At 45.1% G+C, this 17,818-nt stretch overlaps 1 protein-coding gene across 1 annotated transcript in view; it reads right to left on the bottom strand.

The window, feature by feature from the left end:
- LOC311138690 (calcium-dependent secretion activator 1-like) overlaps positions 1-17,273 on the bottom strand; it is a 160,290-nt gene extending 143,017 nt beyond the window's left edge. The window contains exon 1 of the mRNA XM_084173478.1: positions 16,680-17,273. Within this exon, the coding sequence (XP_084029604.1) occupies positions 16,680-17,027 (348 nt within the window). The 5' untranslated portion in view covers positions 17,028-17,273. The remainder of the gene's footprint in view (positions 1-16,679) is intronic.
- Between the last annotated feature and the right edge of the window lie 545 nt (positions 17,274-17,818).

Here is a 17,818-nt window from a genome sequence, read left to right on the forward strand (position 1 = left end):
GAGCTTTCAATACAATCTCTATGGGTTCCGGGAGGGCTTGCACTTACGCGCTTTCGTCATACGTAACATAACCATGAACGTAACTAAGAAAAGAGCGGGTAGCAGCGTCAATCAATTCACGTACTACTGTCAAGATGGCTAGCGTTCAGTGCAACTGTTACGGTCCGGCACTGTTGGTCCTGTTTCCGCTTGTTTCCCTTTTCCTTTTTTCCCTGTGTGTGTGTGTTGTCTGTGTCTGTCTCCCCCTGCTGTGCAGACCAGTCAGAGGATCTAGGTCAGGGGGCGTGGCCATTCTCTATCATGCTCCGTTACCTCCAGCTGCGGCTCATTGTCATCAATCAAACAGCAGTTATCTACCCGGGCTGGACACCTCTCCAGCGCCAGTTCGTTCCTACACCACCTGTGGTAACTTGGCCCTGTACAGCAAATCTCAGTTTAGTTGTACTCTCTCAGTATTATCGTTGTTTCTGCCACGTTTGTAACCTGTCTCTCCTTCGACCAGATCCCGTCTGTTCCTGCTGCCTGCCTGCCTGCCATTCCCACGCCGCAACCTGCTCCTCTGTTGTCTGATATCCTTGTCATCCAGCTCTCAGGACTACTGGCTCTCCACCCCACTCAGCTCCTACCCCGGCCTGAAGCTACTCCACCTTGAACTGCTTCTCTCTGCCAAAACACGCTCAATAAACTACATCCTAATTCACCCTCTTTGTTCGTGTGTCCGTCTCTGCACCTGAGTCCCCCACCCAACCTAACAGAACGAACTGGCCAACATGGACTCAGCAGAGATGCCACATGAAACAACGGGTGATGGCGTACAACGCGCCCTCCATTCACAGGGAATGTTATTGGGACAACACGACCAACTCATCCGGACTCTATTGGATAACAACCAGCAGTTGTTGGATCAAGTATCTCATCTCACCTCTCAGGTAGTTAACCTGGTAACACTCACTACCCTTCCTCCCTCTGTTTCTCCTCCACCTGTTCCTCCTACAGTGGCTCCAGGCTCGGCTTCCGCTCCTGCCCTTCGGGAACCCCCTACAACCTCACCCGAACCTTTCACCGGGGACCTGAACAAGTGCCGTGGTTTCCTGCTTCAGTGCCGCTTGGTGTTCCAACAGAAGCCCCTGTCCTTCTCCACGGAATCCTCAAAGGTACATTACGCTCTGGGGTTACTGAGGGGCAAAGCTTTGATTTGGGCAGAAGCGGCTTGTTCTACTCAGCAGATTGCCAGCCTGTCGTTTGACGATTTTTCCTCTCAATTGGAAATTGTGTTTGATCACCCGGACTATGCCGGGACCGCCACAAAGAGACTGTTGAAGCTACGACAGGGCACGGGTAGCGTGGCTGAATACGCCATTGATTTTTGGACCTTGGCAGCCGATTCCAAGTGGAATGACGAAGCTCTTCAGGGAGCGTTTGTTAACGGTTTGAGTGACACGATCAAGGATGAACTAGCTGTTCGTGATGAGCCTGCTAACCTTCATTCTCTCGTTTCCCTTGCTACACGAATAGACAACAGGCTACGGGAGAGGAGACAGGAGAGGGGCGGTCGGGTCCGCACCACAGGCGGGGCCCCCTCGCTTTCTGCAACACCACCACTCGGACACCGCCCACACACCTCAGCGGATCCCTCCACGGAACTAGACGAGCCCATGCAGCTGGGCCGTGCTCGTCTGTCCCCTGCCGAAAAGGAACGGCGCGTGCGGGCTGGTGAGTGCATTTACTGTGGGGACCGCACTCATTTCCTGGTTAACTGTCCGGTTCGCCCAAAAGACCAAGCTCGCAAGTAAAGGTGGGCGTACTTGCGAGTGCTACACCTGACTCAATGCCCACAGCACCCCGTCTAGTTATCCCAGCTACAGTCCAGTTCAGGAATCTGTCTCTCCCATTAGCTGCCCTCATTGACTCTGGTGCTGAGGATAGTTTCCTTGACGTTAACCTGGTCACTCAGGCTGAGATCCCTGTTAAGCCCCTGCCTAAGCCTATTACAGTAACCGCTATAGACGGCCGTCAGTTTGCCAACATCACCCACCAAACTGTCCCCGTTTCTCTCATGCTGTCCGGCAATCACAAAGAAACCATCCAGTTTAAAGTAGTCTCCTCCTCGGCCTCCCCCCTTATCCTCGGTTTCCCTTGGCTTAGCCTTCACAATCCCCATATTGACTGGCAAAACCACAAGATACACAGTTGGAGCACTCACTGCCATTCTGCTTGCCTTGGGTCGGCTATTCCGCCCTCGGTAGGTTCCCCTGCTTCCCCTGTCAAAACCCCAGACCTCTCTTCAGTCCCTGAGGAGTACTTGGACCTGGCCGAGGTATTCAGTAAGTCCAAGGCACTTTCACTACCACCTCATAGGCCATACGATTGCGCTATTGAGTTACTGCCTGGAGCCCCTTTGCCGTCCAGTCGGCTTTTCAATCTGTCCCGTCCGGAGAGAGAAGCTATGGAAACCTACATAGGCGACTCCCTAGCCTCTGGCATCATTCGTCCCTCATCTTCCGCTGTTGGTGCTGGGTTTTTTTTTGTAGAGAAGAAGGACAAAACATTACGCCCCTGCATTGACTACAGAGGACTAAATAACATCACAGTCAGAAATACATACCCCCTGCCTCTTATCAACTCAGCCTTTGAACCCCTTCATGGTGCCACCGTGTTTACCAAACTCGACCTGCGTAACGCTTACCACCTCGTTAGGATCAGGCAGGGAGACGAATGGAAAACTGGGTTCAATACCCCTCTCGGACACTTTGAATACCTAGTCATGCCATTCGGTCTCACCAACGCCCCAGCAGTGTTTCAGGCCATGGTTAACGATGTGTTGAGGGATTTTCTACACCGTTTTGTGTTTGTCTATTTGGATGACATTCTTATATTCTCTAAGTCACAGGATGAACACGTCTCCCACGTCCGTCTGGTTCTCCAACGCCTCCTGGAGAATAAACTGTATGTGAAAGCAGAAAAATGTGAGTTCCACCGGCAGTCCGTCCCCTTTTTGGGCTTTATTATCGAGCGGGGACAAGTGTCACCAGACCCTGACAAGATCAGAGCGGTTGTGGAGTGGCCCACACCCACGTCTCGGAAGCAGCTACAACGCTTCCTGGGCTTCGCCAACTTCTACCGCCGCTTCATCAGGGGTTTCAGCCGAGTGGTTGCCCCCCTGACCAAGCTCACCTCCCCAAAGGTGCCATTCCTGTGGACGCCTGAGGCCGAGTCAGCCGTGAGTACATTGAAGGAACTGTTCACCACCTCACCTGTTCTTATTCATCCAGACACTAGCTTGCAGTTTATTGTGGAAGTGGACGCCTCTGATTCGGGGGTGGGGGCTGTCCTGTCACAACGTTCCCCCACGGACCAGAAGCTCCATCCTGTGGCCTTTTTCTCCAGGAGATTGACCCCTGCTGAGAAGAACTACGACGTGGGTAACCGGGAGTTGCTTGCTGTCAAGTTGGCGTTGGAGGAGTGGAGGCACTGGCTAGACGGAGCAGAGCAACCCTTCATAGTCTGGACAGACCCACAAGAACCTGGCTTACATCCAGTCCTCCAAGAGGCTAAACTCCCGTCAGGCCAGATGGGCTCTGTTCTTCAGCAGGTTCAAGTTTATTTTAACATATCGTCCTGGCACACGTAATGTCAAGCCTGATGCTCTCTCTCGCCAGTTTACAGACAATGAAGACTCCAGCAATCCTGAACCTGTTCTGCCCGCTTCCTGTTTGGTGGCGGCTGTTCGCTGGGAAATCGAGTCCCTCGTCCGATCGGCACAAGCGTCGGAACCTGGACCGGCCGATGGCCCCCCCGACCTTCTCTATGTTCCCGCAGCCGTGCGGCCACAAGTGCTCAACTGGATCCACACCTCGCGCTTCTCCTGCCACCCTGGTATGAACCGTACACTGTCGCTACTGAAGAGGCACTTTTGGTGGCCATCCGTCGAGACTGACGTCCGGGAGTACGTGGCGGCCTGTTCCATCTGTGCCCAAAATAAGGCTTCCCACCGGGCTCCTTCGGGCCTGCTGCGGCCTCTCCCAGTCCCGAGTCGTCCTTGGTCTCACGTGGCTTTGGACTTCGTCACTGGACTTCCTATGTCTGAGGGTAATGACACCATACTCACCATCGTGGACAGATTCTCTAAATCTGCCCATTTTGTTGCATTACCAAAATTACCGTCTGCCAGTGAGACAGCCGACCTCTTTGTCCTACATGTATTCCGTCCCCATGGAATACCTGTGGACATAGTGTCCGATAGAGGTCCACAGTTCATTTCTCGGGTATGGAAGGAGTTTTGTTCTGCTCTGGGTGCCTCTGTCAGTCTCTCATCAGGTTTCCATCCCCAGTCCAATGGCCAGACTGAGAGGACCAATCAGGACCTGGAGGCTGCTCTACGCTGTGTGACATCCCAAAACCCGTCCACCTGGGCCAAACACCTCCCGTGGGTCGAATATGCCCACAATTCCCTCACCTCATCTGCCACCGGCCTTTCACCATTTGAGGCGGCTTTGGGGTACCAACCGCCATTGTTCCCGTCTCAGGAAAAGGAGTTAACCGTCCCGTCAGTTCAGGATAACCTTCGTCGCTGCCGCAAGGTGTGGGTGGACACCCGTGAGGCCCTTCTACGGACAGCAGAGCGTAACAAGAGGGTGGCGGACAGGCACAGGGTAGTCGCTCCCCAGTTCCAGCCTGGTCAGCGAGTCTGGCTCTCCTCCAGCAACATCCCCCTGCGCACTGACTCCCGTAAGCTGTCGCCCCGGTATTTGGGTCCTTTCGAGATCGACTCCATCATCAACCCTTCGGCTGTTCGGTTGAAGCTTCCCCAGGCCATGAGAGTCCATCCTACATTTCACGTGTCCCAGCTGAAGCTGGTCTCCTCCAGCCCTCTGTGTCCGCCTGTGGATCCCCCTCCGCCACCGCGTATTATTGACGACCATCCAGCCTACACGGTGCGGAGACTGCTGGACGTCCGGAGGCGTGGTAGAGGGCTTCAGTACCTGGTGGACTGGGAGGGATACGGTCCCGAGGAGAGGTCCTGGATTCCCCGACGATTTATACTGGATCCACAGCTAGTGGCTGACTTCCATAGGGACCACCCTGACAAGCCGGGTGGGTCGCCGGGTGGCGCCCGTTGAGGGGGGGGTACTGTTACGGTCCGGCACTGTTGGTCCTGTTTCCGCTTGTTTCCCTTTTCCTTTTTTCCCTGTGTGTGTGTGTTGTCTGTGTCTGTCTCCCCCTGCTGTGCAGACCAGTCAGAGGATCTAGGTCAGGGGGCGTGGCCATTCTCTATCATGCTCCGTTACCTCCAGCTGCGGCTCATTGTCATCAATCAAACAGCAGTTATCTACCCGGGCTGGACACCTCTCCAGCGCCAGTTCGTTCCTACACCACCTGTGGTAACTTGGCCCTGTACAGCAAATCTCAGTTTAGTTGTACTCTCTCAGTATTATCGTTGTTTCTGCCACGTTTGTAACCTGTCTCTCCTTCGACCAGATCCCGTCTGTTCCTGCTGCCTGCCTGCCTGCCATTCCCACGCCGCAACCTGCTCCTCTGTTGTCTGATATCCTTGTCATCCAGCTCTCAGGACTACTGGCTCTCCACCCCACTCAGCTCCTACCCCGGCCTGAAGCTACTCCACCTTGAACTGCTTCTCTCTGCCAAAACACGCTCAATAAACTACATCCTAATTCACCCTCTTTGTTCGTGTGTCCGTCTCTGCACCTGAGTCCCCCACCCAACCTAACAGCAACTCGATTGTCTCTTTGAAATAAGTTCCTTTTTGTCGGCGAACAAATCAAGATAAATTGGCAACGAAACAATTAGGACCTCCCAGACCAAATTTAATAATTCAACAGGTTTCTACTAAAGGGGGAAAGTCCTACACCCGAGGATTTTCCAAAAATTGGTACGAACGAAAAACCTGGCTAGCAGGCTGCGATGTAGCTAATACAGTCTTCTGCTACCCCTGCTTACTCTTTCACCCTGAAGGCGGCACGGCAGACAGCACCGCTTGGACAGCGACTGGTGTAACGGACATGCACCATCTTTCAGAAAAGATTAAGAAACATGAGCTGTCAAAGACCCACATGGATAGCTGTTTGAGATTGTCTGCTTTGGGGAGAGTGAACATTGCTACTCAACTGGATGAGGGATACAGGCTAGCTGTCCGCCGCCACAACGATGAGGTTAGCAAGAACCGCCACATCCTCAGCCGGCTAATCCAGTGTGTGAAGTTTTGCGGAGTGTTTGAGTTAGCTTTGCGAGGCAAAGATGAAACTGAGGGCTCCACCAACCCTGGTATTTTTCTTGGACTTGTCAACTTTGTGGCACCATTAGATGAGGTGTTTTATGGAAATGCATATTGTTTATGCAGTGTTGAGGAATGTGAAAGAACACCCTTGATTATTTTTACTGTGATAACTTATTTTGCTTTTGTAAGCCAACACTTTTGAGATCAGTCAATAAATGCTTCTGGTATTGACTTATATGCTGCCCCTGTCTTCATGTTGTTGCTGGACATATCTTTTTTAAAATGTGTGTAGGTCACCTAAATCATCAGAAAAATTGCCCCCCCTGAGAATTTTTTCAGGAGCCGCCACTGATAGTAACCCTAGAGTCAATAATGGCTATTTCTCAGAATGTTTTAAACTGTCAAGAGGAGTAAAACAAGGTTGTCCACTATCGGCATACAGTGGGGAAAAAATGTATTTAGTCAGCCACCAATTGTGCAAGTTCTCCCACTTAAAAAGATGAGAGAGGCCTGTAATTTCCATCATAGGTACACGTCAACTATGACAGACAAAATTAGAAAAAAAAATCCAGAAAATCACATTGTAGGATTTTTTATGAATTTATTTGCAAATTATGGTGGAAAATAAGTATTTGGTCAATAACAAAAGTTTCTCAATACTTTGTTATATACCCTTTGTTGGCAATGACACAGGTCAAACGTTTTCTGTAAGTCTTCACAAGGTTTTCACACATTGTTGCTGGTATTTTGGCCCATTCCTCCATGCAGATCTCCTCTAGAGCAGTGATGTTTTGGGGCTGTCGCTGGGCAACACAGACTTTCAACTCCCTCCAAAGATTTTCTATGGGGTTGAGATCTGGAGACTGGCTAGGCCACTCCAGGACCTTGAAATGCTTCTTACGAAGCCACTCCTTCGTTGCCCGGGCGGTGTGTTTGGGATCATTGTCATGCTGAAAGACCCAGCCACATTTCATCTTCAATGCCCTTGCTGATGGAAGGAGGTTTTCACTCAAAATCTCATGATACATGACCCCATTCATTCTTTCCTTTACACGGATCAGTCGTCCTGGTCCCTTTGCAGAAAAACAGCCCCAAAGCATGATGTTTCCACCCCCATGCTTCACAGTAGGTATGGTGTTCTTTGGATGCAACTCAGCATTCTTTGTCCTCCAAACACGATGAGTTGAGTTTTTACCAAAAAGTTATATTTTGGTTTCATCTGACCATATGACATTCTCCCAATCCTCTTCTGGATCATCCAAATGCACTCTAGCAAACTTCAGACGGGCCTGGACATGTACTGGCTTAAGCAGGGGGACACGTCTGGCACTGCAGGATTTGAGTCCCTGGCGGCGTAGTGTGTTACTGATGGTAGGCTTTGTTACTTTGGTCCCATCTCTCTGCAGGTCATTCACTAGGTCCCCCTGTGTGGTTCTGGGATTTTTGCTCACCGTTCTTGTGATCATTTTGACCCCACGGGGTGAGATCTTGCGTGGAGCCCCAGATCGAGGGAGATTATCAGTGGTCTTGTATGTCTTCCATTTCCTAATAATTGCTCCCACAGTTGATTTCTTCAAACCAAGCTGCTTACCTATTGCAGATTCAGTCTTCCCAGCCTGGTGCAGGTCTACAATTTTGTTTCTGGTCTCCTTTGACAGCTCTTTGGTCTTGGCCATAGTGGAGTTTGGAGTGTGACTGTTTGAGGTTGTGGACAGGTGTCTTTTATACTGTTAACAAGTTCAAACAGGTGCCATTAATACAGGTAACGAGTGGAGGACAGAGGAGCCTCTTAAAGAAGAAGTTACAGGTCTGTGAGAGCCAGAAATGTTGCTTCTTTGTAGGTGACCAAATACTTATTTTCCACCATAATTTGCAAATAAATTCATTAAAAATCCTACAATGTGATTTTGTGGATTTTTTTTCCTCAATTTGTCTGTCATAGTCGACATGTACCTATGATGAAAATTACAGGCCTCTCTCATCTTTTTAAGTGGGAGAACTTGCACAATTGGTGGCTGACTAAATACTTTTTTCCCCCACTGTATCTATTTATTATGGCCATCGAAATGTTAGCTATTAAAATCAGATCCAACAATAATATCAAGGGATTAGAAATCCAGGGCTTAAAAACAAAGGTGTCATTGTACGCTGATGATTCATATTTTCTTTTAAATCCACAACTTGAATCCCTCCACAGCCTCATAGAGGATCTAGATACATTTTCTAACCTCTCTGGATTACAACCAAATTATGATAAATGTACTGTATTACGTATTGGATCACTAAAAAATAAACATTTTACATTACCATGTAGTTTACCAATAAAATGGTCTGATGGTGATGTGGATATACTCGGAATACATATCCCAAATGAAATAAATGATCTCAATCCAATAAATGTTAATAGAAAGTTAGCAAAAATAGATAAGATTTTGCTACCATGGAAAGGTAAATACCTGTCTATTTGTGGAAAAATCTTCCTGATTAACTCTTTAGTATTATCCCAGTTTACCTATTTGCTTATGGTCTTGCCTATGCCTAGCGAACAGTTTTTTAAATGATTTATATAATGAATATTAATTCGGAGGACAGAAACTATTATTAACATTAAAGCATTAGACCTATCACTAAAAGCTTCAGTCATACAACAGTTATACTTAAATCCAAACTGGTTCTCTAGCAAATTAGTAAAATTGTCTCACCCCATGTTCAAGAATGGCCTTTTTCCCTTTATTCAGATTACAACCTCTCACTTTCAGTTATTTGAAAAGGAAGTAATCTCCCAAATATCACTATTTCTAAAACAAGCCATAGAAAGTTGGTTGCAATTTCAATTTAATCCTCCAGAAACGACAGAACAAATAATGTAACAAATATTGTGGTTAAACTCAAATATACTAATTGATAAAAAACCATTATTTTTGGATAAAAATGTTTAAAAAAGGTATAATCTTTGTAAATTATATCATAGGAAGGACTGGTGGAGTTATGTCGCACATGCAGCTAATAAAAACATCTGGAAATGTCTGCTCTACCCAAAATTACAACCAAATAATTGCAGCATTACCGCAAAAATGGAAGAGGAAAGTGGAAGGGGGAAAAAAAGTAAGGTCTTGTCTGTCGGCCCTGCATTAAAGAATATAATTGGTTAAAGAAAATGTTGATAAATAAAAAAGTATACCAGTTTCATTTCAGGACCAACGAATTGACAGCCATCCCATATGGATTGCAAAATAGTTATGAAGAGATTTTTGACGTACCAATTCCATGGCATAGTGTTTATGAACTGATACGCAAAACGACGCCGGATCCAAAACATTGAATTTTTCAATTTAAATTATTATACAAAATTCTTGCTACCAATAGAATGTTATTTATATGGGGGATACAATTTTCCCAGCTCTGTAGATTTTGTTGCGAAGAGACAGAATCATTAGATCATTTGTTTTGGTACTGTCAATTTGTAGCTTGTTTTTGGTCACAGGTCCATGAATAGCTGAAGGATTGCAATATTTACCTTGAGTAAAGCCAGTGTCTATGTATGCGGATGACTCAACACTATACATGTCAGCTACTATAGTGACTGAAATGACTGCAACACTTAACAAAGAGTTGCAGTTAGTTTCAGAGTGGGTGGCAAGGAATACGTTAGTCCTAAATATTTCTAAAACTAAAAGCATTGTATTTGGGACAAATCATTCACTAAACCCTAAACCTCAACTAAATATTGTAATAAATAATGTGGAAATTGAGCAAGTTGAGGTAACTAAACTGCTTGGAGTAACCCTGGATTGTAAACTGTCATGGCCAAAACATATTGATACAACAGTAGCTAAGATGGGGAGAAGTCATAATAATAATAAAGCGCTGCTCTGCCTTCTTAACAGCACTATCAACAAGGCAGGTCCTACAGGCCCTAGTTTTGTCACACTTAGACCACTGTTCAGTCGTGTGGTCAGGTGCCACAAAAAAGGACTTAGTGAAATTGCAATTGGCTCAGAACAGGGCAGCACGGCTGGCCCTTGGATGTACACAGAGAGCTAATATTAATAATATGCATGTCAATCTCTCCTGGCTCAAAATGGAGGAGAGATTGACTTCATCACTACTTGTATTTGTGACAGGTATTGACATGTTGAATGCACCGAGCTGTCTGTTTGAACTACTGGCACAAAGCTCGGTCACACATGCATAACCCACAAGACATGCCACCAGAGGTCTCTTCACAGTCCCCAAGTCCAGAACAGACTATGGGAGGCGCACAGTACTACATAGAGTCATGACTACATGGAACTCTATTCCACATCAAGTATCTGATGCAATTAGTAAAATTAGATTTAAAAAACAGATTAAAAAACACCTTATGGAACAGCGGGGACTGTGAAGCAACACAAACATAGGCGCAGACACATGCATACACACACACAATAACATACGCACTATACACACACGTACATATGGATTTTGTACTGTAGATATGTTGTAGTTGTGGAGTAGGGGCCTGAGGGCACACAGTGTGTTGTGAAATCTGTGAATGTATTGTAATGTTTTTAAAATGGTATGAACTGCCTTCATTTTGCTGGACCCCAGGAAGAGTAGCTGCTGCCTTGGCAGCAGCTAATGGGGATCCATTATAAATACAAATACACATTTCGTGCATACAGGGAATGTACAATATGCTATTGAGCTGGAAACCCATCATGTCAACAGGCCTCAGAATTGCTTGCATTCCATTATCAAAGGCACCATCTCTAATAAAGGATCACAGAGACCTGTATGTGGCTTCCATTCAATCTATGTTTAATACACTCCATAGGAACTGTGGTGGCTTCCATTCAATAGGATTGACATACCTATAGATACAGTTTATACATTCATATACACCACTGATGCTAGTAGTGATGGGGATAGGAGACAGTGGTGGCTGGTGGCTCTTTGAATTGGAGGACGGGCTCATAGTAATGGATTGGAATTAATGGAATGGTATCAAACACACCAAGCACATTTCCATGTGTTTGATGCCATTCCATTCCAGCCATTATTATGAGCCGTCCACCCCAAACCAGCCGCAGGTTGGCATTTATTGGGATGACTCATGTACTGGAAGCAGCTCTGAAGGGTAGTCACTAGCTGTCACAGCCACAAATTCATAAAATCCGATTTTAAACCTAACCCTAACCTTAACCCTAACCTTAACCACACTGCTAACAATATGCTTATAACCCTAACCTTAAATTAAGACCAAAAAGTAAATTTTTGTTTTCATGAATTATTACAATATACAGCCAATTTTGACTTTGCAGCTGGCCCATCTAGTGGAAATCGCTCAGCTCTGCCTCCAGCACAAGATTCATCCCAATAAATGTCAACCTGCTCACCAGCCTCCTCTAATAGGAGATAATAATATGTAAATATGCTAAATGCACTTTATCCCATCATTGGGGACAATGCAGTGCTGTGCTGACTGACTCACATGAGTCATCAGAGATATGAAGGAGCGTTCATCTGCCATTGAGTGAACAGGAATTAACTGAGGCTTCGTCCCAATAGGGCTCTGGTCAAAAGTAGTGTCGTACGGAATAGGGTGCCATTTGGGAAGTAGCCTGAATGTGTGCTGTGCCTCATTGAAGAACAGACAGATATTTATGAGACCTGTACAACATTGACATTTTCCTCTTGTGGTGCAACGTCTCTGACATGACAGGAAGTACTGTATGTAGATATTCTTTTTGGAAAATGATTAATATAGGCTAGTGAAATTAATGTAAGACAGTAGAAAATTAAATATTACACCAACGGTGTAGAGTGGGGTTATTGCAACATTGAGGCAAAATAAGAAACATAGACCTATTGTGCCTTCAGAAAGTATTCATACCCCTTGACTTATTCCACATTTTGTTGTGTTACAGCCTGAATTGTAGTTTGTTTGCCTAAGCATGACCATCATGCTTTTGGTGAATATTTTCAAGCATTTATGTAATCAAAACAAGCACTTAAAGCATATAAAGGCTTCATAAATCATAAAGGTGATGTTAACTGACTGATATTATCTCATAGAACAAAACGTAAAATATATCCTAAGCCTATGTTAACCTCAGGCCTTATTTTTGGCGTATATCCCAAAACCACATTCTTTCCCCATTCATTTGCCCAACTGGAATGGCTAACGAACCAGAGGTAGAAAATGCTAACTAATTTCTGTTTTTTAGGACTACAAGCTGGCGAGTTCTATTGGTGTGGGTTTGTGCACTAGGTGGGTGGAGGTAATAAGATAATATAATGCTAATACCACAGGCTAATTGCACTAATTACATTTTGGATTTTGGACATTTATTTGGAAAATTTTAATTTAGGTACCGTTGACTTGCCTTGCAGTGTCACGCCCTGATAGAGAAAACTCTTGTTGGTTGGGTCAGGGTGTGAGTTTTCTGTTGAGATCTATGTTAGTATATTTCTATGTGGTAGATCTAGGTTGTATTTCTATGTGTGGTCGGGTGTGATTCCCAATCAGAGACAGCTGTCGCTCGTTGTCTCTGATTGGGGATCATACTTAGGTAGCCTGGTTGCCTACCTTAGTTGTGGGATCTTGTTCCGTTTAGGCTTGTATGTGTATAGCCTGAGGACTTCACGTTACGTTGTTTCTTGTTTTGTTTTATGTTTATTGAGTTAATAAACATGTACGCTTTCATGCTGCACCTTGGTCCGACCCGTCTCTCAGCGATCGTGACATGTAGTTACCCCGGGGGGATAGTTACCCCACGTTACCCTAAGATCTCCTAAGCCTGTGTTTACCACAGACTGTATTTTCAGCATTTATCCAAAAACCCTACAAAAAAAAATTTTCTTTCCCCATAGGCTTTGGCCAACGAGGCATGGTGGAGTTAGCCTCCGTTAGTGCTTACAAAAACACACCATTATGCAAACTGATATGATTATAGCTATTCACCATCGGTCAATAGTTTTGCTTTTTATCATAGGAACCATTGATAGATACACACTCATCCACAACATGCATCAAAATCTTAATTACAATGGGTATGACTAAATGTAGTGATGTACAGTGCATTCGGAAAGTATTCAGACCCCTTGACCTTTTCCACCTTTCCATGTATTAAATAAATACAAATTCCTAATCAATCTACACACAATACCCCATAATGACCAAGCGAAAACACGTTTGTAGAAATGTTTACAAATGTATACAAAATAAAAAACAGAAATACCTTATTTACATAAGTATTCAGACCCTTTGCAATGAGACTCAAAATTGAGCTCAGGTGCATCCTGTTTCCATTGATCTTCCTTGAGATGTTTTTACAACTTGATTGGAGTCCACCTGTGGTAAATTAAATTGATTGGACATGATTTGGGTATGAAAATGTATGCACTCACTAACTGTAAGTCGCTCTGGATAAGAGCGTCTGCTAAATTACTAAAATGTAAAATGTTTAAAAATGTGGAAAGGCCCCTGTCTATATAAGGTCCCACAGTTGATGGTGCATGTCAGAGCAAAAACCAAGCCATGAGGTCGAAGAAATTGTCCGTAGAGCTCCAAGGCAGGATTGTGTCGAGGCACAGATCTGGGGAAGGGTACCAAAGACATGCTGCTGCATTGAAGGTCCCCAAGAACACAGTGGCCTCCATCACTATTAAATGGAAGAAGTTTGGAACCCCAAGACTCTTCCTTGACCAAGAACCCGATGATCACTCTGACAGGGCTCCAGAGTTCCTCTGTGGAGATGGGAGAACCTTCCAGAAGGACAACCATCTCTGCAGCACTCCACCAATCAGAGTTGCCAGACGGAAGCCACTCCTGAGTAAAAAGAACATGACAGCCCGCTTGGAGTTTGCCAAAAGGCACCTAAAGGACTCTCAGACCATGAGAAACAAGATTCTCTGGTCTGATGAAACCAAGATTGAACTTTTTGGCCTGAATGACAAGCGTCACGTCTGGAGGAAACCTGGCACCATCCCTACGGTGAAGCATGTTGGTGTCAGCATCATGCTGTGGGGATGTTTTTCAGTGGCAGGGACTGGGAAACTAGTCAGGTTTGAGGGAAAGATGAACGGAGCAAAGTACAGAGAGATCGTTGATGAAAACCTGCTCCAGAGCGCTCAGCCAGAGCCCGGACTTGAACCCGAGCGAACATCTCTGGAGAGACCTGAAAATAGCTGTGCAGCGACACTCCCCATCCAACCTGACAGAATATGAGAGGATCTGCAGAGAAGAATGGGAGAAACTCCCCAAATACAGGTGTGCCAAACTTGTAGCATCATACCCAAGAAGACTGGAGGCTTCTGCCAAAGGTGCTTCAACAAAGTACTGAGTAAAGGGTCTGAATCCTTATGTAAATGTAATATTTCAGTTTTTTTGTTTTTATAAATTTGCAAACATTTCTAAAAACTGTTTTTGCTTTGTCATTATGGGGTATTGTGTGTAGATTGATGAGGGGAAAAAACTATTTAATCAATTTTAGAATAAGCCTGTAACGTAACAAAATGTGGAAAAAGTCAAGGGGTCTGAATACTTTCCGAATGCTCTGTAATATTGAAGAAACCGTTATTCCGTTAACCATTATATATTTTTCTGTTTATCTTGTGGACATGTTGCGTTGGTTGGGCAGCATCCCATGACCGTTGATAAGTGTCCACCGACAGACACCAGTACAATATGTTCTCAAAACCGCCATATCTAGCCAACACGGTAGCCTACACTGTAACAGAAAACTGTAAATGATACAGTAATTGTGGGTATTATCAACAGTAAAATACTCTGAAATGTTTTACAGCAGTATACTATAAATTATGGTGCATTGTGGGAAAATGGTGTGGCAGTGCAAATAATTGCTGTATTTCGAATGGTACTGTAATTCCACCCCACAAAGCGCAAAAAAAAACGTTGACCACTAGTGGTTGCATGGTATTGTTGTTTCTGTCTCATTAACATATTTTGAGGCGTGCCTTGTGAGAGGCTATATTTGTTGCACCCATGAGTAAGAATGCTGTACCAATTTAACTCCTATGTGGTTATAGTGCCCCTTTAACTTGTGTAAGGTACAGATTGGAGAGGCAGCAAGCCTTAAACCTTCAACCTTAAATGGTTCAGCATTTTACCATGTCCTTTTGGTCTGTTTTGCCCTGTAGTTGCTGCCAGTTTAGAAGCCTTTATTAATATTTATTAATATACTGTAATGTGTAAACATTTCACCTAGCAGCCAACCTTATAATTACAGTAAGATACTGTGAAATACAAACTCCTCCCCTCAATGAATTTCATTAAATTATCCATCCATTCATTTCGATTACAGTAGCATGAACATTTATTTATTTTTTTACAGTATAATAGAGTCAATTTTACACTATTGTACTGTGTGTCATTACTTGCTTTGATGCCTTATATATAGTACATTAGGTGTACTGTAATATGAAATACAGAATTGTACTTGCCACCGAGCTGCTTGTAAGCTACTGTCAAATCCACAATAACCCTTTTAGAGGGTATAGGAACAGTTTAAAACTTTTGAAAATAAATATGAGGTACATATTTAAGGTTGAATGTATTCACCAAACAGGGCGAGAAATAAACCATAAATGGCCCTATCTAAACAGTAGATATGGCACGTATTGTGGACACGTGACCAAATCAAATATTAACAGAAACGGATTAAATAATTGAATTTCTATGAATAAAAATGTATTAGGCCTTTGCTATATGCTGCCTGTATTATCCCCGCTAAACAGAAAATATGCAGGCCTTCCGAATGTGTTCAACGTTGTCTGGACGTTTGGGTCTTACTATAAGTCACCTTGGGAAAATGAATGAACCCGGCAAGTACTGGCGCAAAAAGCCTACACTTTCATCCAACAACCAGAATAGCACACACAGCTCTAGACCTCGAATGAAAACAAGTCACATGACTATGGTGATGCTTAGAAAGGCAATAACACTTCTTTATTTTGGTTATATTCAACATATTCCCTTCCGCAATAGAAATGTATAAATGACACGGTGCTCGGTGCATGGTTTGGATGATGTGCCAGGCCCTGCCGTTGATGACTGTGTGTGTAGAACCGAATGTTTTATCTAACAGCCATCTGCATGGCTCTGCAGTGCTATGACGGTTCCATACGAACCCACATCATAGCTGCCTGCGCTTCAAATCCTTGCATTAGCCTATGCATGGCTGAATTCAGCTACATTCACATTCATGTAAACAGTGTATGAAGGAGAAGGTCGGTGTTTGCAATGTATAGCTGTTGCTGTGATTTGATGGTAGGCTATTTAGTGAGAGTTTGTGGGATGGTATAGGCTTATTATTGATGTAGCCTTTATCCGGCCTTTTTGCAGGTCCTGTATGAGAGCATCTAGCTAATCATGGATGTGAAAAGTAGGCTATTCGTTTACATGTTGTGATTTACGTCCCTTCCACGGTGGGTGGCTTACCTTCTGTTGTCGCCTCGCCATATCGGTGGGCTGTTTTGCATTGAAAGGATATGCAATGCACCGCATCACAAAGACATATAGTTGCAACTTCTTTTTGCGCTCCTCTTCTTCCTTCAGCAAATTCGCCTCCTCCACCTTCTCCTGCTCGCTGGCAGCTGACGGGCTCGGGCTGGTCGGGCGAGCGCTACTGCGGCTGCTGCTGCTGGGCGCAAGCCCGCCGGAGATCTCGCTGGTCCGGCTTGGAGAGATGCGGGCTCCGCTCTGGGGTGCCGATGCCTCCTTGTGATGGTGTTCCTCCTCCACCATCCCACCATCCGATTCCTCCTCGCTGGATGACGGATCCAACATCTTGCTGCCTTACAGAGGATGTAGCCTCGCAGAACTCCTATTCTGAACAATTTTGAAATTGATAAGAATTCGGATTGTAACCTAAACTGAATTTAAACCGGTATCTGCTTTAGAATTGAATATAATCCTCGAATCGAAAGACACCTGAATTTGTTGAGCCTTTTCTGAAGGATGCCAGAAAATACAACTTATGCATGGAGAGAGAGCTGAGATGCTGCACGCGCACAGACACAGCACATCAATCTCAGCCTGCACCACGGACTCGTCGCTGCCTACGTGTTTTCTGTATTTTCTCTTCAATCTCCGCCTCGGATGCCCGAGAAGGAAGGAGGGAGGGGGGCGCTTATGAGTGAAAGCAGCTCCTTCAATGAAAAGCGCGAGCGATGGCCTCTTCCTGTCAGCAGAGCTCTAGAACAGGCACAGGTGCGAGAAGAGGAACCGGCCACGGTGCTGTATGCACTCACTAACTGTAAGTCGCTCTGGATAAGAGCGTCTGCTAAATGACAAAAATGTAAAAATGTAAATGCCTTCGGTGGTTCGCGTGAAGCAGGGGGTAAATCCGTTGACTTTGAACGAATGTCGATTATTGACCTCTGTATTTGTTGATGTTTTGTTACAGTGTACTGTATCCACTGTGCAGCTCACAGAAGGCCTAAATTGTTTCACATATTCCATTTCAAATTAATTTAAGTGAATTCACAATTCAATTCAGTTGAGGTCTAAGGTACATGTAAATACACTCCCCTATATGTATTTGTTTGGACAGTGAAGCTAACATGCTGACCACACCG

This window comes from Coregonus lavaretus (genome assembly GCF_964263955.1).
Source record: "Coregonus lavaretus genome assembly, chromosome: 12".
Classification (NCBI taxonomy): domain Eukaryota; kingdom Metazoa; phylum Chordata; class Actinopteri; order Salmoniformes; family Salmonidae; genus Coregonus; species Coregonus lavaretus.